Genomic DNA, 26,121 nt, shown 5'->3' on the forward strand with positions numbered 1-26,121 from the left:
ACGGTCAGATGTAGGTATTCGTTGCCATCAACTCATCTCATCTAGTTCTATCGGCAAATGATGAACAGACTATATATCCTATTAGTTACAATGAAAATTATAATGTCAGCTCTACCAGTTTTCCGACAACCTACATTGGAGGTATACCTAGCAATTTGCGAAAGTTGACCCACGAACAACCATTTCTGGTGGGCTGTCTTGAAGATGTTTTAATAAACAATGAGTGGGTTCTTCCAGAAGTTCAAAACTTTACTGGCATGGGTTTTCAGAATGTTGACGTCGGTTGTCAGCGTGAACCCCAGTGCAATCCAAACCCTTGTCATTCTGGAGGGCACTGTACGGATAAGTGGCGAGATTTTAGTTGTACTTGTGAAAGACCATACTTAGGCCACACTTGTCAATACAGTAAGTAATTTCCGATGCGGAAAGTTCCTTAAATGTGCACTTGTAGATTATACTGCCGCGACTTTTGGATATGAAAATATTACAAGTTCTCTGGTAACAGTAACTGTAGCGGATTTGGCGCGTAGAGCAGTACGTTCTATTGTCGATATCAGCATGTTTATTCGTACCCGTCAATCGGGGGGTCAGATTTTTTACATTGGTTCGGCTACAGGCCCAAATACTATTGTCGACGAAACGTATATTGCTGCACAATTGGAAGGGGGCGAATTATTGGTGCGCATTCAAATTAACGGTACTCCGGAATCATATACAGTAGGAGGAGTCAAGCTTAACAACGGTTACAATCACTTAATTCAAGTAAGTAACCAACTCGTAGAGCGTTAACTAAAAGGCTCACTTGTAGGTGATTAGAAATGTTACTCTTATTCAAGTAAAACTCAATGGAACCGAGTATTTTAGAAAAACGATTTCGTCAACGGGTGTTCTAGACGCACAGGTTCTATTCCTAGGAGGGCAGCCACAGTTGAGACCCGTGCGACAGGCGGGAGATAGTCCCAAGGCAGACCTTACGGCCACAACTGGGGCAGCTTCGACCATCACTACACCTCTTAGCATGATTCATTTTAAGGGCATCATACAAGATGTACAGGTATTTATTATTCTGCCGAGTTAAAAACATTTTGTTATCAATTCTGTTGTAGATTAGTAACGGATCAAAAATTATGGTGGTGGAATTCTTCCCATTACATGTGGAAGAACTCGACATTCCAGTGTCATTTGGAACTGTGTCTTTTGATAACTTTACAATTAAACAAGGAGTGCTGTCAGATGATTCTTGCAGGAATAGTCCTTGCAAACATGGCACTTGCGTTAATACTTGGAATGACTATCGGTATGTAATCAATATTCAGCATGTCCTTGAAGACCTAGCCAATTTGTACAAAAAATTGCTTGCTATGACTTAATAGCTAAATTAGATTTGATCAAAATCAGAATCTTAGTACCTGATTGATTCGGCTCGAAGGACTAATGCATGTTGAGATTTTTGTACATCAAAAAACATTAAATTATGACCATGTCTGTAGGTGCATATGTGAACGTGGTTTCAAAGGCAAGGATTGCACAGAAGTGGAATTTTGTGAATTAGAAAGATGCCCAGAAGATTCACAATGCAAAAATCTGGAGGACGGTTACGAGTGCATCGCCAACGTCACCTTTGACGGTGAAACGCCACCTTTGATATACAATCTTGTACGCCGTGACACAGCAAAAAGCCTACATTTCGATCACATCGAAGTGACGTATCGTACAAAGTCGTGGGGAACATTACTATTTGCCAAATATTTAGATAATCATTTCATCGTTTTTATTTACCATGATGAAGTGATTGTTGATTGGAATGTTGGGGACGATATGCAACGGAGGCGTTTCTACAGGGAAAATTTTGAAGGCCAATGGCTTACTTTACATTTCGAATTTAAAGATAAAATATTCAGAGGCGGCTTTAAAGAAATGATAAATGATGACGCTCCCAATTTTGTTATTGATCATTTTAACTATGCAAATCTGACTGAGGTATTTAGTAAAGGTATAATATATGTAGGAGGCAGCGATAACAAGACACTTAATTATCGAAAAATTTTAAACAATGACGAATATGGTAATGGAACAAACTATCTATCGTTTATTGAAACCACGACTGATTTTTCGTTTACAAATAATGCATTAGATTTGCCAGTAAATGGATTCACAACTGATTTGCCCTTATACAAAAGCGATATGAATAAATCATCAGATAGATTCAAGGTAAGATTCAATTTTATATTTATATTCTTAACTAGCTGACCCGACGGACGCTTTCCTCTTTCTTAGCTATGAATACCTATTCAATTCGGACTGGAATAAATAATTCCAAAAAATTATTTCAAAAAATTTAATGTGGCTAGCACAGGTACCACCGGCCCCACCTGCGCATGCGCGATTCTGCCCTTTTATGTCTAATAATATGTGTAGCAAACTTTGTTTAAATCGGTTCAACCGTTTAGTCGGAAAATAGATTTTGACACACTTGCCCCAAAATCTCTCCCCAAAATAATAAAAAATAAACGCACTCACTTCCAGCTGCTTTTGGCGATTCAGAGCTAGCAACGCACTTTTTTTTTGTTGCACCAAATGCCGTAATTTGAAAGCAATTATTGTATTTCTGGATATGAGTCAAAAAATGTATAGAATCTGGCCCATTCCCGGAAACCAAAGAATATAGTGCCTCTGGTGGCGGTACCAATGGCGTCAATTTCACTTGGCCACTGACGCAACATAATCCCGGGGCGTCAGTTTTAATCTTAAAAGCCATGCAATGTGGACACACAAAGTTCTTTGGTCTAAAAGCAACGATTTACTGTAAACTGTAATCGATTGCTATGTTATAATTAAATGTAACTCGATAGGGATTAAAGTCTATCAACATTCAACACTTACCAAAAATGGATATTAGGTATATCAAACTTTTAATATAAAAGGCGTGATTGCGGTGAAATAACCTCGAAATTCTCAAAAAACTCACTGAAATCTGAATAAACTATCCGAATCGAATTGACAGCACACTATGATATGAAAAATTAAATTTTTGACGGATCTATTATGCCGATCCAGTGCCGATCGATGTAGCTGTTAAAACTGTAAGAACCTTCTACACAGTATTAGAAAACTTAAAAAAAAGATGAATGAAATCGGTAAAGTCGTTCTAAAGTTATTGCGTGACCAGAAGAAACAGGGGTTCATTTTTATATATAGAGAAAATATGAAACAATACAGAGATAATTAAAATTTTTATATGCTTTGTTTAAAAAATATAGTTTGCACATACATTCGACCTCAAGAATGGACAAGATCCACGCGTAACAAGGTCTTAAATTTGGGCCCTTTGTACTACCTCCCTGATTAGAGTTGTATGTGATTGGTAAGAAGATCTACTTTGTCCTATAAGTTGGCAGGATCCGAGAGAGATCCCCCAAAATAGTGCTCTCTAAGTTTTTCTTCAAGGAGATGTTTGTAAAAGGGGAGTAGATCATTCAACAATGGTCTACCTTCAGCTAGTCACTCTGTCACTACCCTACATATGCTCACCCACAGTCAACATCCCCGAATTATTTTTTCTCTCGATTTTTAGGGCTGTGTTGGAGAAATACGCGTTGGTAAGCTTTTAGTTCCGTTTTATGTGACTCCAAAGCTATACAGAAGCGATAATTATCCACAACAGTATTTTGATCTATTGGCCGCAGACGATATTATTGGTTGCCAGTTGTGCTATAATAACGATTGCTTTAACGGCGGAAAGTGCCTAGATCCCATAAACACTTACCAATGCAATTGTCCAGATGGGTTTACTGCAGATGATTGCTCCATCGATATTAACGAGTGTGAAAACAACAAATGCAAGAATAATGCGACATGCATTGATAAAATTGCCGCTTACGAATGTGAATGTTTAAATGGATTCGAAGGGCAATTGTAAGTGAGCAGTTTTTCTGTTAGATAAATATGCGAATTTTTTCAGTTGCGAACACGAAATTAACGAGTGTGACAGTAATCCATGCCGACACAATGGTACCTGTATTGACTTATTGGGAGCCTTTAAATGCGACTGCCCTGAAGATTATGTTGGCAAACAGTGTGAGGCGATACGAATAATTACATGTGAAAACCTACCGTGTCATGAAGGTGCAACATGTCACGATGGCCGGAGTAAGTCTTATTTGATTTGTTCCGAATTTGATAATGAATTGGTACAGATATCGAAACTGGCAACAATTTTACCTGCAAGTGTAGTGAGGGATTTGTGGGACCTTTGTGTGATCGAGCATACTGTCTTGTAAAACCTTGTGAAAACGAGGGTCATTGCAATGCATCTCAATCCCATCCTGCTTGCGCATGCAAGGCAGGTTTTGATGGAAAATTTTGTGAAGTTAATAAAGATGATTGTGTATTACCTATGGGTCAAAATCCTTGTGAAAATGGAGGGATTTGTTTCGATGGCGTTGATCGATTCGATTGTAATTGCACAGGAACAGGTTTATAAACAAACTGCAACATTGAAAGTAGTATCAATAATAATTTTAGGTTATTCTGGTTTACTGTGCGAATTAGATATTGATGAATGTAGCGAAGGAAATATGTGTGGTGATGGAACATGTGTAAACCTACCTGGGTTATATACATGTGTTTGTCCGGTAGGTATGTGTGGATATGGGTGCAAACTTAACGATCCATGTCAAAGTATGCCATGTGATCATGGTAAATGTGTACCTAAATGCACAGATGTATCCAATTATACATGCGAATGTGACGCACGATGGATGGGAATGAACTGTTCCATAAATAAGGTAAAACCTGACTGACAAAAGTAGTGAAAACCGTTTCATTTCAGCTGGAAGCTCGGCAAGAAACAGAGGGCGTTAATGTTCTCTATATTGTGATTCCAATAGTAGTAATAATTGTAGTAGGTCTTTTGATTGCTGCAGTTATTTTAGTTAATATGGCTCGTAGTAAGCGAGCGACTCGAGGTACTTACAGTCCCAGTGCCCAAGAGTTTTGCAATCCTAGAGTCGAATTGGACCATGTACTTAAACCACCTCCTGAAGAGCGGCTAATTTAATGTTATTGTTTTCCAATTGCAGCTGTAATTATGTAGTATTTTTCTAATTTATTTATTTTTTACAAGGGTGGGCATAGGGAAAAATGTTACTCTATGGTTTAGGCAATGTGATTATGTATTATTTTCTTGTGACAAATTTTTTATTCAAATATGTTGAATCTCTACGCTTTCGCCCTCAAAGTAAAAGTCTGCGATTTCAAGCCAGTTGATGCTTGAAATTTAACTCTCTACAGCACGTGATTAAACCAAAGGTATGGCGTTGTACATAATTTTATTACAATTTATTCTTAATTTTATTGTTAAATTTTACAAACACGGTACTTAATTATTCCAATGAAACAAAGTGCATCTTAATATCCGTCCATGGTGGTATTAAATTTTATATTTACATTCTACATTTGTAAAAGCATTTTAAATAAAAATTTTAATATTGTGCTTTTTATTTACTAACAATTGTTATATTTAATGGAATATAATTGACAGATTTTTTCGATATCATTTTTAAAAATATTTTCTTCGTTTTCGATCTCACTAAACCAAGTTGTCTCGATATCTTCTATTTTGTACAAACATTTCTTGTACTCATTTGAGTAAACCTGAAAAAGTCCCTCATTAGTTAACTATCTATATACAATGTTGCTATATAAAGTTTAAACATCCTTGGCTTGCTGCTGTGTAGTGTAATCAGACCAGTCCGTTACTTGACATTACCTAATCAAATGAAATTTAGTTGCAGCAAAGAATTATTGTCACTTTTCTCATTCACATTAACGTTAAGCAATGTTTTGAAACAATGATATTAATTTGTAATTTATTGTGGTTTACCTACTACAGTACAATGTGAATTTAATCGTAATTATCTCAGTCAGGTAATTATCATGGGTTTGAGTTCCTGAATTTGTTTGGTAATCTATTGATTTCTGTCTATTCTAAAACGAAAATTTGCATGTCTGAAAGTAGTAAAGAGTATATTAAGACATATTTGAAATTAGCGTTCAACGTACTACTCCAGTCTCTTCCTAACATCAGGCTAGCGCAATGACGCCTCGTGGATCTTTCGCGAAAAAATACATTAACTCTGTTTTGGCTATGGTGCGTTCGGCCTGGGCCGCACGGTATATGTCCTTCAGTACCTATTTACCTACACAATCATGCGAATGCGTCATTTTTCAGAAGCAAACTAAGTACTTTTATTTAGAGCAGATGTTAAATTGAACTTTTAATACGTGTGAATGAGTAGGCCAAGTCCCTCTTTAACAATAAAGCTCGCTTGACCTGGAGCAAGAAAAATTGCAAAGGCATGCAAGTTGCAAGAGAAATTGCGAAAGGCATGCACAGTTCAAATCCAGCTTATTAACAGCTAAGGAAGCATTTCTCTTATGCTATAGCAGAGCTGGGTCTCTACCCTCTACGTTCTAAAAAACCGCTCTAATTTTTCTCAAAAATGCTCGCGTTCATCGAGTTGCTTTGCAAAGCGAAACAGCTTGCGAGTTCCGAGCACTCCTAAAAGTTCTCGTGAGCGGAAAAAATGCTCGCAAGCGGTGTTTAATCCTTCAGCGCTTGAGGGCGGTTAAAAGCGCTCAGGAGCGAAAAACACTCCCAGGAGCGAAAAAAGCACTCGCGAGTGAACGAAAACGCTCAGGAGCGGAAAAATCACTCGCTAGCGGAAAAAGAGTTCGCGAGCGAAAAAACGCTCATAGACGGAAAAACCGCTCGTGGGCAGAAAAAAGTGCACGAGCGCCACTTTAAGTAAACGCTCGAGTATCGAGCACCAAGCGGCTATTAGAACTCGTACCTCTATTGACCACAGACCATCAACGCTATTGACTACACTTATGTGTTCGCATCACACGTACATACAGAACGGAGTATGTAAAGTTGCCTATTGTCAATCCCCGAATTTGGTTAATTAATTATAGTCCAGTCACATTATCATAATACTTTGCATCAGATGTGTCATTTCTATTTTTTTTTAAATTGTTAGGCTGAGTATGGATGTCAAAAATCCAAGTTTTCGACATCCAAAGACTTGTGCGAGCAACGCAGCACTCGAAAATACGCCATTTTTTCTATTATTTTTAGGTTTTGGTTAGTTTTAGTTCTGAAGGACAGATTTATACTTTTTTAAACTAGACAAAATTTGTGACAATTCAAGCCTCTAACCGTCTCTGTAAGTCTAATAGTTTTGGAGATACAGCGTTTCAAAAATTCGTAAATTCTTCAGTTTTAATCAAATTTGCCTTTCTTTCGCATAAAAACCTCATGAACATTTTTATAATTTTGTTCGTTTGGGGGGACTTTATGGTGAGGAGTCTCCATAAATCCGCACAGAAAGAGCTAGAATGTTGATATCCTCTGGATCCCCAGCATGATAAGAAAGTTGTCTTCTTCTTCTTCAGCAAGATCCACTGCCTGTTGCATGGATTGCGAAATCTGTGAATTCTTTCCTTTTGCCTGACCTCGACCATTCAAAAAGGATACCGAATATAGAAGATCTGTGTAGCAGAAAGCTTACTCGCAACACTATGGTTTGAATGAATAACGCATCATATACCTAATACAATACCCTAATATAAACATGGATATTTTTTCACTAAAAGACAAAAATCAATATTTAATTTGCTTTAATTATCCGCAATTTTTAGCACTTCTTCAACAACAAGTTTATTACGACTTACGACAATTTTTCGTGCATATTTTCTAAGTTTACTTTCTGCGAAGAAAAAACACAAATTTTGATAAAACTTGTAAAACTAATAAACTTACCAATAGTTGAAACGCCGTATCTCGGAAAGTATTAGACTTGCGGATATCGTTAAGGGCTTAAATTGTCAGAAATTTTATCTAGTTCAAAAAAGTATACGACAATAATTGTATTAAAATCGGTTCTTCAGGAGTAAAACTTACAAACACCAAATCGTGCAAATTTGGTAAGTTTAGTTTCTGCGAAAAAAAACGCAAATTTTGATAAAACTTGTAAAACTAATAAATTTATTAATTTACCAATAGTTGAAGTGCCATATCTCGGAAACTATTAGACCTGCGGAGATCGTTAAGGGCTTAAATTGTTATAAATTTTATCTAATTCAAAAAAGTATACGACAATAATTGCATTAAAATCGGTTCTTCAGGAGTAAAAAACTTACAAAAACCAAAAAATTGTAAGAAAAATGACATATTTTCAAGTGCTGTGTCGCTCGCACAGGTCTTTCAATGTCGAAAACTTGGATTTTTCACATCCACATTGATCCTAACAATTTAAAAGAAAAATTAGAGATGACATTTCTGATGCACGGAATGCCCACTTTTTGGGCTAATTTGACTGTACTATTAGTGTTCAATGGTAGAAACAGAAACTTAATTATAATGTACATTTTCTATCTGTATAAAACAAGCCGCGCGGCGGAAGTATTTTCGCTCTCTCGAGGTAAACTTTTAAGTCGTTTTTCCAAGATAACTTATCTAAATGAAGTTGGAACAATTTCCAAAATTGCTATAAGTTCGTAAAGTTAATATCTAAGCAATAGCGCCACGAAAATTTGTTTCCTTTTTTCTTTTTCAAAATAAGGCACCCCACCCCAACAGCCCTCGACGTTACCTCTAAAAAAAGATTATTTGAAAATATTTTAAGAAATCCCGGCGTTATTGTCTATAAAAAGCGCTATCATTAGGGAAAAGATGCGCAATTAAAGAGTTACTACCATGCTTTAAACGAAACCAGAAAATTCCGATTACTATGCCAGAAAAACCGAAATTTGCCGATTTTGTTTTTATTTATTTCTGATGTTATTTGGACAGATACAAAAAAAACACTTCCTGATTGCCACTTTTTGAGCTCTACAAGACATCGTCGAGAGATTTTCAATACAACGTTTCGTTTTGGAGAAATCATCAAACACTTATTCTTCATTTGACCCGTAAAAAAATACATACTGTATTGAGTAGAATTTTTATTACGAATACAACTACGTACGGCACAAAAAAGTTGGAAACAGTTTCTTTTAACGATCGTGCGAGAATTTTTCCACTTCCCAGGAAATTTGTCCGATACTAAAACTATTTTTATTTTTCCTATATTCTACACCTGTCCTATACATCTATTGAACTCAGCCTCAATTGCTTCGAATTTCTCCTCTAGCCACATGCTCTTTCTCTAACCTACATTCCCTATCTCCCTTCATATTTATCCCTAATATGCGGACTTGATGCATTTTTATATTTTCCTTTCTTTTCGTCCGTTCTAAAATGTCCTGTGACTCATTATTTTCTGGTTATCCTTGTTTCTACTCCTAACGCATCTCCAGCTACCAAACCTTCCACTTGGTTCGTGGCTCTGCTTTTTTGTTTTTGGCCTTAAACCGATCTACCAATTCTGGCGCTTTTAACTTTTCGAAATCTAACCTGCCTTTTTTATTAGGTTTGGCCAATTTTCTGCTATTCATCATGACTAATTTGTGGTAACTAGCTATGTCGGCACCTGGGTAGCTTTTGCTGTAAATTACCTGGTTTCTAAATCTCTCTTTCACTAGAAATGTAGTCTATTTAATGTTTACCTATATCGCTCTGCTTTATCCGCGTATATCTTCTACGCCTTGGTTGTTAGGTACACCATAATATGTTAGTTATAGATAATCTATGTTTAGTTATAGTTCGTTAATTGTATTAACCGGCCCCCCTATCGTTTCTCTTGCCTTGACTGTCGGGTCCTACTATAATGTCTTTCCTTCCATCTCTTACTACTGCGTTCCAGTCTCCTGTGATAAAAAATTCCCTTCGCTCCCTTCAACGCGCTTTCTGCCTTTTTAAGTTAATTCTACAATCTGCCTACTCTCCCTAAACTCCCCATATTACATGCAGTCGCAGAAGACGTTTGTTGCCCTTCTCAGACTCTATAAAGTTAATGATGCTGCGTGGGATACAGCAGTGAGGTATTCTGGACCATTGGTCCTACCCACCCGGAGTCCTCTTTGTTTTTAAATACGCCATTACCATTTTAAAGCTGTGGAAGATGCGCTTTCTGGGGAAAGATTCGGTGGTGGTTTCCAGTGGCCTTTCACCTATAATATAAGGTGTATGGATTGAATGCTTGCAGAAGGTCCTTGGCGCAAAAAAATTGCGCTGTTGCACGACAATTGTAGGATCCACAAGACTCGAAATGTGCACTCAGGCTGCGAAAGCTTTCGGATTGAATTAAATATGTCGTTAATTGAGTGGGGTGTGGGGTGCAGAATTAATAAAAATGAGCTGCCGGTCGCAATTGCGTTAAACCAGAAAAGAAGAGCAATGCTACGTGAAAAATGAAAAAGGTGTGGATGGGCTCAAAATTAGAAAACAAATAAATAAGTAATATGCGGTACTAACAAATATCTATAAGGTTTAGAATGTAGATATAAAAAAAATCCGTTTGAGTTTAACTTTTTTGAAAATTTCTGTAAAAACCTTATATGATTTAGTACTTTTGTTCAAATTTTGAAGTAATAACGAGCTCTCTTAAAAAAATTCCGCACAATGGTTTCATATGGATGCTAAACATAGTAATTGTCGTTTTATTAAAAAAGGGACATTAGGTACCTATATGAACTAAATGGATAGGTTCACTTAAATAGTTGTTTTTTGAAATGGGAATTGATTCTTTTCAAATTATTATTAATGGTTTGGTTTGTTCATATAAATTGCAACTCGCGTTAGTAATTATGCGACTGTTTGATGTTTTATTTCAGGGAACGGTTACCTCAATATAATCGTCTGGTTCTCCAAACGCTCCTTCAACCATTTGATTCTGCAATAATTTTACTTTTTCCAAAATTATCTCAAACTCCGGCGGAACACTGAAATCTTGGAAAGGTAAAGCTAACTTTACACCACCATCTGTAACATCAGTCGATAGTTGAGGTCAGTAGTCACAATAATAATGTACTTACCTATATTTGACAGATCTGTAGGTTCTTGCTGGCGGATGTGGGTCAAAAACTCATTTAAATGTCTAATTTTTGCTTCAAATTGGCATATTAGGGGCGACTTTAGCAGTTTGCTTACATATTCGTCGTTTAAAAATTTTAAAGTTCCGTTTATGATCTCACACTCATTTCTATACACATCCAAATTGTCGTTTTGGTATTCCTGCGAACCAAAACAGAATTACTTACGTGGATAAGTGCTCAAGTAGGTACTTACTTGAAAGGGTACGAAAACGCTTTCTTGGACATTAAAGTTGCGAATTTCAGTCAGAGCTTTGACCATTTCATTTTGAAGTGAATCCAGCATGTGTCGATTATCATCATATCCATATAGCGGTTTGAGCTTTTTGCGTACACTTCGTACAGTTTCAATGTTAGTATTTCTTATGGCTTCAGTTTGTTCCCATAGTTTCCTGTAGGATTCTTGAAGGCTTTCGATTCTGTTTTTATGATGGTGCTTAAGTAAATTAGATGAAAACTCCACAAACATCACGTGCGTGGACTCTAACAGATCCAAAAGCTCTGCGTGTTTTAAAGTAAAACAAACTGCTCGAAATTAAACCTAAAAATTACCGTAAACCATATTGAACCACAGTAGCTCACATTGTTGATGGTAGCAATTATATTTCTCCAAGACCTCGACCATTAATTTGTCGTAAGAAGGCGGCACACTCTCGCTGTTTATAATTTTGACATGTTTGTCATAAAATTCCTGTTTATAAAAAGCGATTACTGAAGAGTTTTTCTAAGAATGGGGGAGCAAAAAAGAACAAGTCGCGGAATTGATCCGTCTAAAATGAAAATTTACACCGACTCGTACGAAAAGGAAAATCGTCTTCGTCTCAAGTGGTTTAGGAGGAACGAAGAACGTTTGGTGGCGTATACGGAGAAGCCCAACACCAAAACTGTTCCGCAAGAATTATTACACGAAGTTGCGAGTAAACGTAAGATTAGTTATCAGGAAGCAGAAAGACATCCGAGAATCCATATTGATGATGCTCCACCCCCTCTGGTCGATCCAAACTCAATGTACAGTACAATGAAACCGGTCGATCCCCAGATAGCGAAACTAATTTACACAGGTACCCAGGTATCTATGGTTGAAAACGGGTTTGTTTATGTTTTTTGATAGGAACCCAAAAGGACGGACGGATAAATTACCTACACGAACGCGTCAAAATTATACCCGAAGACAAATATTACTTTGCCGAGGTAACGAGTTGGCGATACGGTTGGAACATGTGGAATAGTGCAAATGTCGCAACGCCAGTTAGATATGGAAGATGTCAAGTGATCAAGGCCTCGTTTTATCGAAGGAATGGAGTTGCACGGGATCCTGATTGGTACCAAGAACCTGCAACTCTCAGCCCTTGCATATGTGACCGTTCATAGCTTCGCACTCACTTTCGCATCTTGTTGAACATTCTTCAAAGAGTCTTGAAGAAATTTGCATAGTTTGGACATGAAGCAGTTTCCTTGCGGTTCGTGTTCAAAAAGCATTTTGGTGTAATCAAAGCGATTAGTGACAACAACTGCTTTCTCCTTCTTTGTCTTTTTGTCTTTTTTGACACTTTTCTTGTCGTCCGTTGTATCAGTTATTTCGACGGGAAGCATTGAATAATTAATGTTTCGTACTGAAATTTGAACAATAATATTTTTTTTAATTGTCACGCGCACCATTGTTTATAGGTTCGGATTGATAGAGATAGCTCATTAATTGCAGAAGGCCATTGCCAAGTGCCTGAAATCCAGTCTCATACTCTTTCAAGTTTGCTACATCGAAAGGTTTGGTTTTGAAGGACTCCAAATCTCTCAAGTTGTCTTCGGCTTTCTTAAGGTAGAACTTTAAGTTAAACGTTTCCTTTTTTAAGTCAATTTGAAGATTCTGATTTACAGTCATGTTTATATCTTTAAATTGGAGTTCTTCTAAGCTCATTGTTATACTAAAATGTTTCCTAGTTGGTTTCGCCAATATGCAGTAACATAATATGTTTGATGTTTGATTATATTATAATCAAAGATCTCAAATTACGCAATATAGTTTTCTCTAGAATAAGTTAGGCAATAATTTTGGATATTGTTATAGATAAAAGGCTATAGCATTGAATAAACATTTTTTTATTCAATGGCTATAGTCAGTTGATTGGTTGTGAGCTAATTGAGTGAGTGAGTAAGTGAGTTAGTGAACTGACTGATTTTTTTCCAATCGCGATCGGTAAAATAACACCCGATTACCGACCGTTTTGTATTCAAAAGATCTTTCTTGATCCAGTTCCGCCAGTTTTTTCCATCCAAATCTGTTTTCCTAAGCAAAATAAGTGATGCCAAGATGTTGTAAAAACAGCAAATGAAACCGATCAAGTGATTTGAGATCTCCGATGATCAAAATGTAGTCATCATACAAAGGAAGAATTTTTGCTACTTCTGCCTTTACTTGAGCCGTCATTTTCTTTTGTTTTACTTGTATTTCTTTTTTGACGCGTTTTAACTGCGCCTTTACCGTTTTCTCCAATTTTTTTAATTCTTGCGTAACTGTCTTTACTTCATCACTGTGATAGTTTCCATCTTCGGAAAATAATCTAAAAGTAAAGCATTAATGAAATGTATATTTAAAAGAAGTTATCGGACATGCATTGAGGAACCAAAAAGGTCTTTAATTTATTGATTTGTGGATGTTTTGTGTTAATTTTTTAAAAGTAAGTTAAAAATTCGTATGTTTTGGATTTGTGCGTGTCTACTCACGTTTTCTCTATACCTATTTTTGCGTAAGATTAATGTAGGTATTTAAAATTTTCAAACAGTGTCAGATGGAAGAGAAATTCAGAGATATATATATATGATCCTGCTTGAGTAGTTTTTATCGACGATAAAAATTGTGTCTTTTGGAAGTTCATTTAAAAACGGTTTACTTATATCCGTTAATACAGAGGCCCAAAATTTTGGAAAACAGTTCAAAATAATTCATATGTGATAAAGTATGTGCAATTTAGAAATCGATCATCAACATAAAATCATTTTGGACTTTAGACACAGAATGTGTATAACATAAACATTTTTTGTATGGACAGGGTGCTCCATAAATGTGGTATGAGACTTTGGTATTTTAAATGAATTACTCTGTATCTTATTACAATTATAAACTGTTTTTAAAATTGTGCATACTTTCATCATGCATACAAGTTACGAAGAAACGCGTACGATTTTTCGGAGGGTAATTTTTTGCCACTCAGGTCGCATTCAGAAACCAGCCGATGTCCGGCTCGGATATTCACTCATATTCAGCACTGACCACTGACCCTTGAACTCGTAGAAATCGATTGGCGAAGGTTTGATATCGCGGTCTCTTTTCGATCTCGAGTTAAACGAGGAAAACAGAGAGAAATCATTACTCATAATTATATAAAATAAAAATAAATAAATTCCCCTAAAAACCAAATTTCAAAAATTTTATATTGTTCCAAAAAATCACTGTTTGCGCGCGTCAACAGAAAGAAAGATGCTATAAGCTAATTAATAGTGTGCTTAATAAGTTATTGTAAAAAAACGTTTCGTGACGAAAATTTAGGGCGTTAAGCTTTAAGAAAAAAAAAACAAGAAAACTTGTTAATAGTTCTGGATTCCAAATTTTGTTTAGTATCTTGTAGCATTTAATACAAACGCACTTTTTCCAATAAAAACTAAATGTGTAGGTTTAACAGTAGCATGCTTCCGTTAAAAAAAACGGTACGCCAATGGTTTTTTCTCAAATAAAAATTAATTTTCACAAATCGTTTATTTGAAAGAGAAGCACTCTTTTGATTTTTTTCTAGATTCCCCCTTTTTGAGTAAAAAAAATAAAACCTATCATTGTTCGCATTTAAAATAATTGTATGCATGGTTTTATTTATTTACCAATAAACCATTATAACAGACTTAAAGTGGATTAATTTATAACAGTAATTATTATACAAGAGCATCGAAGTTGGAACTGACTCGAAACACAATTCTGTTTGCTTATATAGCAAACAATATTCTTTCTAGAATGTTTTCGAGTACAACTCAGGAAGCTTTATCGCCGATGACTAATTTTTCAGCGGCACATAAAAACATTATACACGGACTACTGCAAAAGAAGCGAATATTTTAGCACAATAATAACACTATTCAATGGGACTGGTCCATAGCTTTCCAACAATATATTCTGCTACTTACTTCATTATCAAGATAATTCCACCGACACCACCAAAAGATGCTCGTTGAAATGTTCCAGCATTCATTTGTAAGTACTCTCTCACGGCACTCTAGGGCTCTGGCGGAAAAAACGAGAAGGATACAACCGATCTTCATAAGGAATTCGGGATGGGGCCCCCAATTACTTTTTTATTTAGCACCAGAACCTCATTTAAAATGTTCGCGTGCTAAAACAGCATCTCAGGGAATAATTCACTGTAAAAGAGAGGGGGGGGGGGGTCTCCTCCTTAAGACACAAAAACTTGAAATCCGCCTGGTCCATTCTCAAGATATTGGAGATATTTATTGCCCAAAGTTGAGGTGGAGACTTTTTCCCCAAAAATGCGTTTGGAGAATTAAACACGTCGAGATTTAAAATAATAACCCAGTCAGCAGCGGGTTTTTATAAAGATTTAAATTTTTCAATTAAGATATTTGTGACAAAAGATACGGTGATTGCGCCGACGCCGACTACCTGTTCTCGCTTTATTTAACAATTTGCGGTGCAATATTTGACCAAACTTTAAGTGGAGTGGTGTATGTAGCGTCGTTCCAATGGTAAATGAGTGAGTTATGGTCCATATTTTGGGGAGACTGAACCAATAAGGCCAAGGGTGAGTTTTTATCGTTATTTAAATAGGTACACCGTGAGTCATTTCTAACATGTTACAATCTAAATGTTGATTTCTCATGAGGTGGCGTAAAAAAACAAAAAAGGTAATTGTTAATCATACGATTAAATTAAAACCCCATCATAAATGTATTGCGATTCTATACTTTCGTTACCAAAATAATAAACATGTGTGTCCATTAGAGATACGGCGTTAATGATCAACAGATGTGCGGTTGCAGTAAACTGTCCCAAATGATTTTAGGTATATTTGGAAATTTTTCAATTTAACATTTCACATTTGTTACGTAACTGTGTTTAGTGTTTTCAAAGTGTTTAGAGAGCAAAAAGGATTAGTCAAAAAAGTATTTCACGTAAAAGAAATTCCTTCTGTTGAATGTTGAAGAGATCAGACATGAAATTTTAAAGTCAGATAGGTAGGTGCCTTTAAAGATTTAGATCGCTTTACAGCGACTTTTCCAGCGAAAACCGAACTTTGTTTTGGTTCATTTTTCGTTGTTTTTTGTTTTTTATGTAGTACAATTTTCACTCCGTCGCGAAGATGTAATTTTGAGGAATGGGGCCACGGTGTATGTTATGTTAGCTGCACTGTGTATGAAATGTCCAGCGCAGAGTACCTATGCCAAACTTTAGTTTTTTGTTTGTTATTGTGTTATGTTATTTTCGTTTCGTTTTTGATTAGCGGGCGTGCCTGAATTTGAAATGTGGTGCCGCAATGTTGAGATGATAAAGGTATCCTATGAAACTGCAGGGTTTCCACAAGAAATCATAGGTTTTCATTAGAATTTGTATAGTTTCAGTATACATGCTTTATTAACGGGCGGCCAGGGTCGTTCATGATTTTAGACTTTCGGTCCGTCCGTCTGTATACGTGATAACTATCGCGAACGTTTTCGAATTTTCCAATTCTGTTTTCCGTAATAGGTAGACAATGGTCAAAGGATTAACTGATTAAATTTGAGTCATTTGGGCAAAAGAATGCTATAAAGCAAACAAGGGTCACAAATTAATTATTTGCTGCAAGTGTACTCCCTATTTCGTAATAAAATAAGATTAATTAAAAAGATGAACTACGTTTTTTAGCCAATGTTATTTTACTACGAACTAGGGAGTACACTTGCAGTAAATACTATGCGATCAAAAATGAGTTACTGTCTAGTCACCTTTGGAATTTTTGGTTACATGGGAAATCGTACCAAACTCGAACTTCCAAAGGCGACTCGACAGCAACTCATTTTTGATCGCCCGTTATTTAATTTGTGAGTTTTGTGACAATTGTTTACTTTCTGGCATTCTTTTGTTTTTTTTATCGGCCTACTCCGGTGTACATGTAATTCATTAATGGGTACATGGCCCCCTCGTTATTATGTAAATTACATATAACTTATTTGAGACTAGAATGTAAAAACCAGGAAATCCAAGATATTTGGAAAACTATCAGAAATAGTTAGAGGACATTATTATCAAAAGTTGAACGTTTTTGGAGGAGCTAAAAGATGACAGAAGTATATACAGAGAGTGTTCCATTTAAAAAAAGTGAGATTTTTATATGAAGCTTAGATCATTACTGGGAGTTGCGTGCAATCTAAATTTCTGAAATCTCTAAAAAGAATCATGTTACTTTGTTGAATTTTCCTTGTATTAATTAATTGATTAGAAAGGCATTCCCAACTATTCTTTTGGAAACCCTTCCCGAATTTTTTTACACCTTCTCACCTATTTGTGCCACATTAAAATTGTTTTTTAATTCAAAGATTTAACCAAATTTCACAGGGATTTTTACTTAGACGTGTTCCGAGACTCCGCTGGAGTCGTCTCATAGTCTTATTCACATTTTTAAAATTGATAAGGAATTTTGGAGCGCCGCAACGGCATAAAACTTGTTTTTCCAATAGCAACCTACAATTTTTTGTGTACAATCTACAAAAATTATGCTAGGTGAAAAAAATGTCAAATTTAAAAAACAAAAATTTGTTCTGCAATTTAGATTTCTTAAAAATTTTGGCATTGTACATTCGGCATAAGAGATATAAAACCGTCAAAAACTTTTTTATTCGTTTCTAGCGCCCTGACGTAGTACAACTGTTTTTTATAGTTGTAGTTGTAGTAACCCATATTTTTTTTAATTAACGATCGGAGTATTAGTATTAACCGGGAACAACGTTGCTTGAATGTAGACAATAAATGAATTATTAGTAATAAACACAAACAAAAGTATAAAAAACCGCGTGAAGTCTTAACACAACAACGTGGAGCTCGAGTAATTACGGAAACGAAAATAAATATCGAGTTATATCGTTTTAAAGCAAGCATTTTTGCACAGAAAAGTTATCAGTTTCAGGGGATCATTTGTTGGGATTGATCTGCATAAGCGAAACGAATTGGGGTGTAGCGGTCATTTCTTTTCTAAGCTGCGACTATCAGTTCCGTAACCTTATATTTCATTCAATGTTACTTAATTAATTTATATACAGGGTTTGTCTTAAAGACAGTCGATTAAGGCAGAAAACAGGAGATATGAAATTTATTGAGTATTGTCGGAAAATAATTAACTTTGATACGAAACGTTTTTGCTCTACACTTACTATTTTTTGAAAACACTTCTAAAAGCTTTGAGCTAGGAAGCTGTTCTGTCAAGAATTTGGCACATTCGTTTGTTTTCGCTTTCTTTCGATAACATTCTGTTGTAGTTAGAAATTGCAGTAACACTGCCTTGGAATGCTTATAGAATACCTACTAGGAAAGTCCGCGGATCAACGAAACAAACCAGACCGCCATTATTCTGGGGCTAGTTAAATGTTCATGCCAATTGAATATTTCTCGGATAAATAAAATATGGTAATTTTAAATTTCGGCGACACTCTCGTAAAATGATTCCCGAAATATTAACCCCCAAGAAAACAAGCCCACAGGTAAATTCGCCCCCGTATAAGATTCAACTGCAATATTGCACCTCCAAAAAATTCGCCCTCGAAAAATTCATGCCGGTAAATTTTGAACGCAAACAATTGTCTACACTTTTTTGAAATTCCCAACCGTTTCCGCGATATAAGCTCCAGAAGGCCGGAAATTTTTGAAAAATTGTTTTTACCCACGCGTTTCGTCGAACATTCCTTATATCCTGTGAACCGATTATCTGAGAAAAAAGCCGCCGACGAAAAAGTTGTAAAACATTAAATTTCCTTTCCGAAAATATGGCTCCTTTCCAAATTATCGTAATCAGTCAACAGTTACAGCAGTTTTAAGATTTCCTGAAATTTTTCATCATCTTCTATATGCAACAATTTCAATGATTTGTCACCTACACTCTTGCTATTTTCCATTTTAACTTCTATTTATGATATAAGGACAATTAATGGGCACCCAAGTGGGTAATATTAAAATATTAAAACATCGACCGTTCTAACAGATTGTGACAAATACAAGCAAATGCTAATTTAACAATGAAACACATTTGATTGCATTTATTTCAGGGTGGCCACTTTTTTTGCCAGTCAGTGTACATACATATCAACGGGATTTTGTGTCGAATAGAAAATACAATTTGTTGTATGGTAAGATACACAAACACATAAACTTTACACGAACAACATGACTAATGAAAGTATTGGGAACCGCTGACCTTTAGGTAACTGAAAAAATGAAAATTATTGTTCTATCATTTTCAAGTTTCCATAAGGTTTGTTTTGAGAGAATCTCGGCCGTATAGAACGGGTTTTTGCATTGACTTCAGGTGCATATTAAATACAACTACTATCGGTCGCGTTATGAACTGCTTTTGATTTACGACTTATGGTCTTAAATGACTTACATTGGTGAGCGTACAGACTTTACCTCGCCTTGCCCTCAGGTAATAATCTTCGATTTGTTTGTCTAAATTACCCACTTGGATGCCTATTTATTGTCCTTAATATCATAAATGGAAGTTAAAATGGAAAATAGCGGGTGCGTAGGTGAGAAATCATTGAAATTGTTGCATATAGAAGATGACGAAAAATTTCAGGAAATTTTAAAACTGCTGTAACTTTTGACCGGTTAAACGATAATTTGGAAAGGAGCGATATTTTCGGAAAGGAAATTTAATGCTCTACAACTTTTTCGAAGGCGGATTTTTTCTCAGATCATCGGTTCACAGGATATAAAGGAATGTTTGATGAAAAACGTGAGGTAAAAACCGATTTTTCAAAAATTTCCGACCTTCCGGAGCGTATATCGCGGAAACGGTTGGGAATTTCGAAAAAGTGTATACAATCAAAATTGTAGACAATTTTATGGGCTTTGATTTTGCACACCCCCCTTTTAGCACTCGTTGCCTGGACTAGTGTGCGTGTCTTCCGGTGGTGAATATTGTGGTGGCGAATATCCCGAGGGCGAATTGTTCGGGGGCCAGTTTTACAGGTCGAATTTACTGCACAGGATAGGTACATACGAGTGTACCTAGAGACCTCCACATTAAAATTCAATTATCTATACCTCCCTTATATAAGCAACGTAAGCAAGATGTGGAGAGTTAAGTACAGTACCTACAATCAAGCACAAAACAAGCAAAATCAACGTTTATTCCATTTCAGTTTCAGCATGCCCTTTTCAGACCTACCTACCTAATGGCTTTAGAGAACTGAATCGACGATAGTTTAATTTTGGCCATCTGAGTATTATACATATCATCTAAAGGCTTCATCGCGCACTTTAACTTTTCGTGACAATTACTACTGCAATAATGTAAATTTTGTATGCCGGCTTTTGCCTTATTCGAACAATTAGCTTGCTTAATTTTTAAATGTAACGTAGCGACGTTTTGCTTGTAATCATTAATAATTACTTCACACTCCTTTTCTAAATTCGTAAAAGAAGCTTTAATGTCCATTATTTGTTTTTCGGCGCCCTAGCAAATAAAGATATCATGCTAGAATAAATCTCAAAGTTGGTTAGTCTTCCCCAAAGTGTGAGAGGGGGTATAATTTGGAGAAGACAACAATTTTCAAACCGTCTCAAAGTAGCATTCATAAATTACTCACTGCTATATGACCACTTAATCTCTCGTTGTGAATTTTCAACTCGGCGAGGCGAACTTCATAAATACCACATTTGATTCTTTCATATTTCGTGTTGTGTATTTCCAATTTCACCTCCAAGCGTTTGGCCAACTTTTTCTTGGCGTCACTAATCCACACCTGTGCATGTTTGCCGGAATCTTCTTTACAAGATACTTTGAAAAGTTCGATGCCTTCTTGTAATCTAGTCGAGGGAAGAATCAAAGCGGTAGCGTACAAAGAAATTTGCACTCTTACCCGTACATCCAGTTTTGAACAGCGCCAACTTGATATTCGCATTGTTTCATACGTTGAACGATAAAGTTTGTAAAAGTAGAGTTAACCATTTCCTTTTCATCTCCGTCTTCTCCATCTTCCTCTTTGGGGGTTGCATCCTTCTTGAGTTCACTGTACGCAGAAACCTCTCGTGATCTTTGTGACGCTTCCTTTGGAAACTGGTATAGTATCTCACCCAGTTCGGCTATTAGTAGATTTGCCTCGATCAGAGTGAGGTTTTCGTATTTTTCGACAATTTTTATTTCTGTGACGTAGTGCTCTTTGTAGCTACATACCTAATACCTAAGAATATACGGTAAAAAAAGGTCTGTGAACTTACTTATTTGCTAAAATGTCTAATTTTTTAAATACTTCGGTCAATGCGACGTTCAATTTCGACTCTGAAGGTGCTTGTCTTAAGGTGTCAAGAACCATAGTTAACTCAATCTCGCAGTTCTACAAATGAATCTTTTTTATTGCTACTGAGTGATAACGTTGAGTGAAATGAAAAGTAATTCTCACTCAACGGTGATAATTACATTTTGCCATTTATCATTTGATTGCACTTGCGCGTGTACTTCTTTTAAAATGATATTTCTTAATTCGTTCACACGATCAAAATGTCTGTCCCATATTCCACTGGATAACCTAAGAAAAGTGTAGGTAATTTGTAAGATGTTTCTCAGTTTCGTCGTTACTAGTTCCCACTGAACCTAAAATACCTATATCAACCCAGAATTACTCAATGTACAAGTCACCTCTATATTGCGCACATTACTGGTGTACTGTTTTGTAAGTGATTCAATTGATGGTTTGCACACTTCCATGTTTAACATATTTATTATATCGGTATCTGAGTCGTAAGCGCCAGACATTTGTGCACATATATCCTGCAGCTCCTCAAAATAGCCATTAAATACTTCAGCTACAGCGACTTTGTATAAAGATATTAACTTCTTTGCAGCTATGTCTGAAAAGCGCATCGAGAAAGGCCAAGTCAAATGGAATTCACCCACCTAAGGAATTAAAAGCTTCCTGAGCGTTGCTGATCCATCTTTTTCCATTAGTGGAAGAGATGGGCATATCTGATAAGTGCGAAATCATTTCGTTCATCTCGTGTTGTTTATTCAAAATCGTTGTGCTGGCCTGTTTGCCTTGTTCCGTAGCTAAGGTTTCATTTTCACAATCAGATCCCCACAATTTCGTTTGGCTGCAATAGAAAAGTATTGCCGAAGATAATTATGAACGCTCGACTTACTTTAATTTAATTAGGGCATCCACCTTTTTCTCGCATTTACGCGAGATGTAAATTTTGGTAATTTGATGATTATGAAATTTGTATGTGTTTGAGATTTTGTTATGGAGATTTAAGTGAATGTCGAGATAGCAGCGCAAATTGTTGAGTATCATTTGATTGAAATTCTAAAAGTTCACATTAAATGGTAAGTTTACCACGCGGGGGTACCACCAGAAGCTTGTGTTCAAAATAAATCTGGAGTTCGCGTGGCAAAAGGTAAGAAATATTGAACAACTCTCCGTATTCATACTTTAGGACCTCTTTATATCTCTTGGAACGCTCCTTTTCTATCCCTTGCAAGAATGCATAAAATTCTTCCAGAGCCGTTTTATTTTTGTCATACGACTCCTCTGACATGGATTTAATTACCTCAAATTCATCATCTTCAAATTTGTTAGGCTGAAAAACCTGAGCTATTCACCTGTAGTATACAGGGTGGAGCACCTAAGACCCGTCGGATTATAATTCCTTTACCATAAAAGATACCGAAAAAAGTCTTAAGGCAAAATTGTACGCAATTACCGTCGCTATATTTCTAAAATATTTTTGATCACCAGGGGCGTATCAAACTTGCGTTTTTTAATATGAAACACCCTATGTTTTATTAATGATTTGGAACGTACTTGAAAAATACTTATTTTTTTATGTAACATGTTATACCCCTAACTTTAACGATTTCATTGTTATAACCTTTTTTGTCAAAATTTGACAGTTTTTTTTGGATAGAAACTAAATCGCGTAGGCGGCTAAGTTTTGGACTGAGGCATAGGTTAAGACCTCTTCTACAGTCACATAATTTTTTTATGTACTTTATCACAAAAGTAAAATTTTTGATTCGTCAAATGTCATATTTTTTTAAAATGTCAAATGTCACCCCCTTAAAATTATACCTCTGTGTAACCAAAGCTATAAATTTTCCACTGATATAAACAAAACCACACATTGCTTAGGAAAATTTCTGAGAAAGACCAAGTCTAAACACCAATTTGTAAAAAAAACCCATTCTTTTATGAACCCAAGTGTGTCATGATGAAACAAAAGATGTTCAATTCTTACAAGTTAGGGGTATAACATGTTACATACAAAATAATTATTTTTCAAGTAGGTACGTTCCAAATCAGTAATAAAATATGGGGTGTTCCATTTAAAAAAACGCAAATTTGGTACGCCACTGGAATACGGCACGTTTAGAAACATGCCGGCGGTAATTGCGTACAACTAAGACTTTTTTAGGTATCTTTTATGGTAAAGTAATTATGATCCGAGGGATCTTAGGTGCTACACCCTGTATATTAATGGGGTAAGTACCGTGTCGACTTCGCTTTCTAATCTAGAGATTACTTCCAAAACGGCGTTGTTATTCTTATGCAGCTCTAGCTTAAACAGCTCAGCTCTTTGGCGTATTTGCATTTCCAAGTCTAGGTCGATTTGTTGGCAGCGTTTCAGGACCTCACTTTGAACTGCTTCATGTCGTTCTTTTCGTTTCGCATTAAGCTTTTCAATAATTTGGGAACCTTTCGGGGCGGAATCTGCAAATTAAATATTTTATACCTACTGTCATTGGAAGCGAATAGAATATTTTTTAACCTAATCTTCTGATTTTGTGTAAGTGTTGATTTATTAAGCGGCAGAGCAAAGCCATGCAAACTTTATAGGGGAGTCGATGGTGTCCGTCTGTCCATCCGTGAACACGATAACTGTCAAACGATTGGACCAATTTGGTTCAAACTTTGCACAGTTAACATGTATACCACATGTAGCAATCCAATTGAAAATGGGTCAAATCCAATGACCCCGTAGAGTCACGCCGAGGTGCTCTGCCGCTTTTTTAGATGCTCTTTAGAGGTTTATTGCTTTTTATCACTCCATACTGGGTCGGGATGTAGAATTTTCCAGTGGATTTTCAAGAGGAGATTAGACAACAATTATTAGCATATTGTTTTGTATGGAGGTATATGTTTATGGTTGGTTTTGAAGGCAACTGTAAAGAATTTGGGGGAACTTTCACAGAAATCCGAGGTATTGTAGAAGTATCCACGAGGAATGTTTGTATTGACTGTGTATCACTGGGTGCGGGTGTAAATTAATTTGACCTTTCACCTTTCATGGTATTCTACTTAGGGGGGACGGGCATGAATTATTTCCCGAGATGCTGTTTTTGAAAGTACAACATGCATTAACCAATTGGTCTCACATTTTGCATACGCATGCCTTTAGTGGTACCAAATAAAACTTTTAAAAATGGGAGGGGGGTGGTAAACATACGTTGTTTATACAAACTATAACTTTCCCGCGTGACTTTTTCGAGATCAACGGGCGACCGGGCCACGAGGGGAGGGGGAATAATTAATTTGATCTTTCATGGTATTCTAATTAAAGGAACCGTTTTCCTCCAACTACCGTCCTTCTTTCTGACCCCTTATCAAAAGATAGGAGTGGGGGGGAGAGTTGAGCTGGTTTTAACCTCCATCCACGGTACTCCAATGAAAGGTCTCAACGAAAGGAATTATTTCCTACCAACCGTAGTCCTCCTCCTCGGCCCCTTATCGTGATCGGATATATTCAAGTATTATATCCCAAGTGCACGCCAAATACCTGAGTATTTCGCGAGTGCACGTAGTGCACGAGCGAAATACTCAGATCTGGTATTTGGCGTGCACGAGGGATATACGGGATGACTATTGCCCTCAGAAAATTTCAACCAATCATATTAATGCATATTACAGAAATCACCTAGTAACAGACAAATATCCTCGGGAATTCATGCACTTGTGCAATACCCGCGGGTATTGCTTATGTGTAAATACCTAAAATGAAACTTACACAAATAATTCCAAATTGTATTTACGAAAATTACAATTTGTAAAATGGCAATTTGTAACTGAACCCATGCTTATTTTCGGTTTCATGATGCTTTTTGAAAAACCATGTCTTTGAAAGGATCGAAACAAACATTATATTCTTCTTATCTTGCAAAATTTTTGTCGGGCAATAGTCCCTTATATCTCCAGAACGTTTTGTCGGAAGAGGGTGAGGATACTCATAAAGGGCGATTGGGACGTCTGCAAGATCCATTGGTGATGTCAAAACTTTTAGAGCGAACCTCTCGAAAACGGTTTGTCGGAGGAAAGTACGAGAAATCTATCGGTGAAGTTGAAGCAAATACCGTGACAACGAAGTGTAGGAAGAGGGTGCCCAGAAAAGGCTAGTGAAACGTCAGAACGAAACATATCTGCATGTGATGTCAAAGCTTTCAGTGCAAATATCTGCAGAATAGAGTGTCGGAAGGTTTTGAATGTATGTCAAACGGCCTTAAAATAGCTTTGTAAATACACAATAATAAGCATAGTACTTCATTACTTATAAAAGCTTAACCCATGGCGTAACAACACGGAAAGCAGCAAGTGCTATTTAAAGCAAAACATACCCCAATCGGAGGGTAAAGCTTTGACACTCCATATTTCCCGTTCCTTTCTAGTCGGTACATGAATTGGAGGCAAAAGAAACTCTCTCGCGCTGAATTTTTGATTGCATTCACTTAGTCCCACACTACTTTTAGACGTACAATAAGAGCTAGCCTCGGATGAACCTTCTTGCATTTCTTATATGGCTTAAACTGACAATCAACGCTCAAAAAACATTTGCACTACCTTGATTTT

General features: G+C 36.3%; 3 protein-coding genes across 4 annotated transcripts in view; 2 read left to right on the forward strand and 1 right to left on the reverse strand.

The window, feature by feature from the left end:
* LOC116166790 (protein crumbs) overlaps positions 1 to 5,492 on the forward strand; it is a 25,769-nt gene extending 20,277 nt beyond the window's left edge. For both annotated transcript variants that reach the window (XM_031481928.1, XM_031481929.1), the window contains 10 exons: positions 15 to 405; positions 452 to 762; positions 809 to 1,054; positions 1,107 to 1,297; positions 1,491 to 2,211; positions 3,575 to 3,915; positions 3,962 to 4,149; positions 4,197 to 4,475; positions 4,525 to 4,787; positions 4,832 to 5,492. In XM_031481928.1, coding sequence (XP_031337788.1) covers positions 15 to 405; positions 452 to 762; positions 809 to 1,054; positions 1,107 to 1,297; positions 1,491 to 2,211; positions 3,575 to 3,915; positions 3,962 to 4,149; positions 4,197 to 4,475; positions 4,525 to 4,787; positions 4,832 to 5,059 — 3,159 coding nt within the window. In that variant the 3' untranslated portion in view covers positions 5,060 to 5,492. The remainder of the gene's footprint in view (positions 1 to 14; positions 406 to 451; positions 763 to 808; positions 1,055 to 1,106; positions 1,298 to 1,490; positions 2,212 to 3,574; positions 3,916 to 3,961; positions 4,150 to 4,196; positions 4,476 to 4,524; positions 4,788 to 4,831) is intronic.
* On the reverse strand, positions 5,486 to 26,061 carry LOC116167077. Its single transcript, XM_031482316.1, has 19 exons — positions 25,890 to 26,061; positions 23,771 to 23,991; positions 22,634 to 22,861; positions 22,424 to 22,587; positions 22,182 to 22,375; positions 21,924 to 22,135; positions 21,705 to 21,878; positions 21,506 to 21,621; positions 21,148 to 21,453; positions 20,875 to 21,094; positions 20,458 to 20,741; positions 13,419 to 13,595; positions 12,694 to 12,959; positions 12,421 to 12,650; positions 11,590 to 11,728; positions 11,234 to 11,538; positions 10,981 to 11,179; positions 10,791 to 10,927; positions 5,486 to 5,655 (listed from the first exon to the last, which is right to left on the reverse strand). The coding sequence occupies exons 1-19, from the start codon at positions 26,059 to 26,061 to the stop codon at positions 5,506 to 5,508; spliced, it is 3,894 nt and encodes a 1,297-aa protein (XP_031338176.1). The 3' UTR covers positions 5,486 to 5,505.
* On the forward strand, positions 11,704 to 12,438 carry LOC116166800 (protein ATP6V1FNB-like). Its single transcript, XM_031481938.1, has 2 exons — positions 11,704 to 12,098; positions 12,149 to 12,438. The coding sequence occupies exons 1-2, from the start codon at positions 11,768 to 11,770 to the stop codon at positions 12,406 to 12,408; spliced, it is 591 nt and encodes a 196-aa protein (XP_031337798.1). The 5' UTR covers positions 11,704 to 11,767; the 3' UTR covers positions 12,409 to 12,438.
* Positions 26,062 to 26,121: the final 60 nt, after the last annotated feature.

Source organism: Photinus pyralis, unplaced genomic scaffold, assembly GCF_008802855.1.
Source record: "Photinus pyralis isolate 1611_PpyrPB1 unplaced genomic scaffold, Ppyr1.3 Ppyr1.4_LG3b, whole genome shotgun sequence".
In the NCBI taxonomy this organism is placed as follows: Eukaryota; Metazoa; Arthropoda; class Insecta; order Coleoptera; family Lampyridae; genus Photinus; species Photinus pyralis.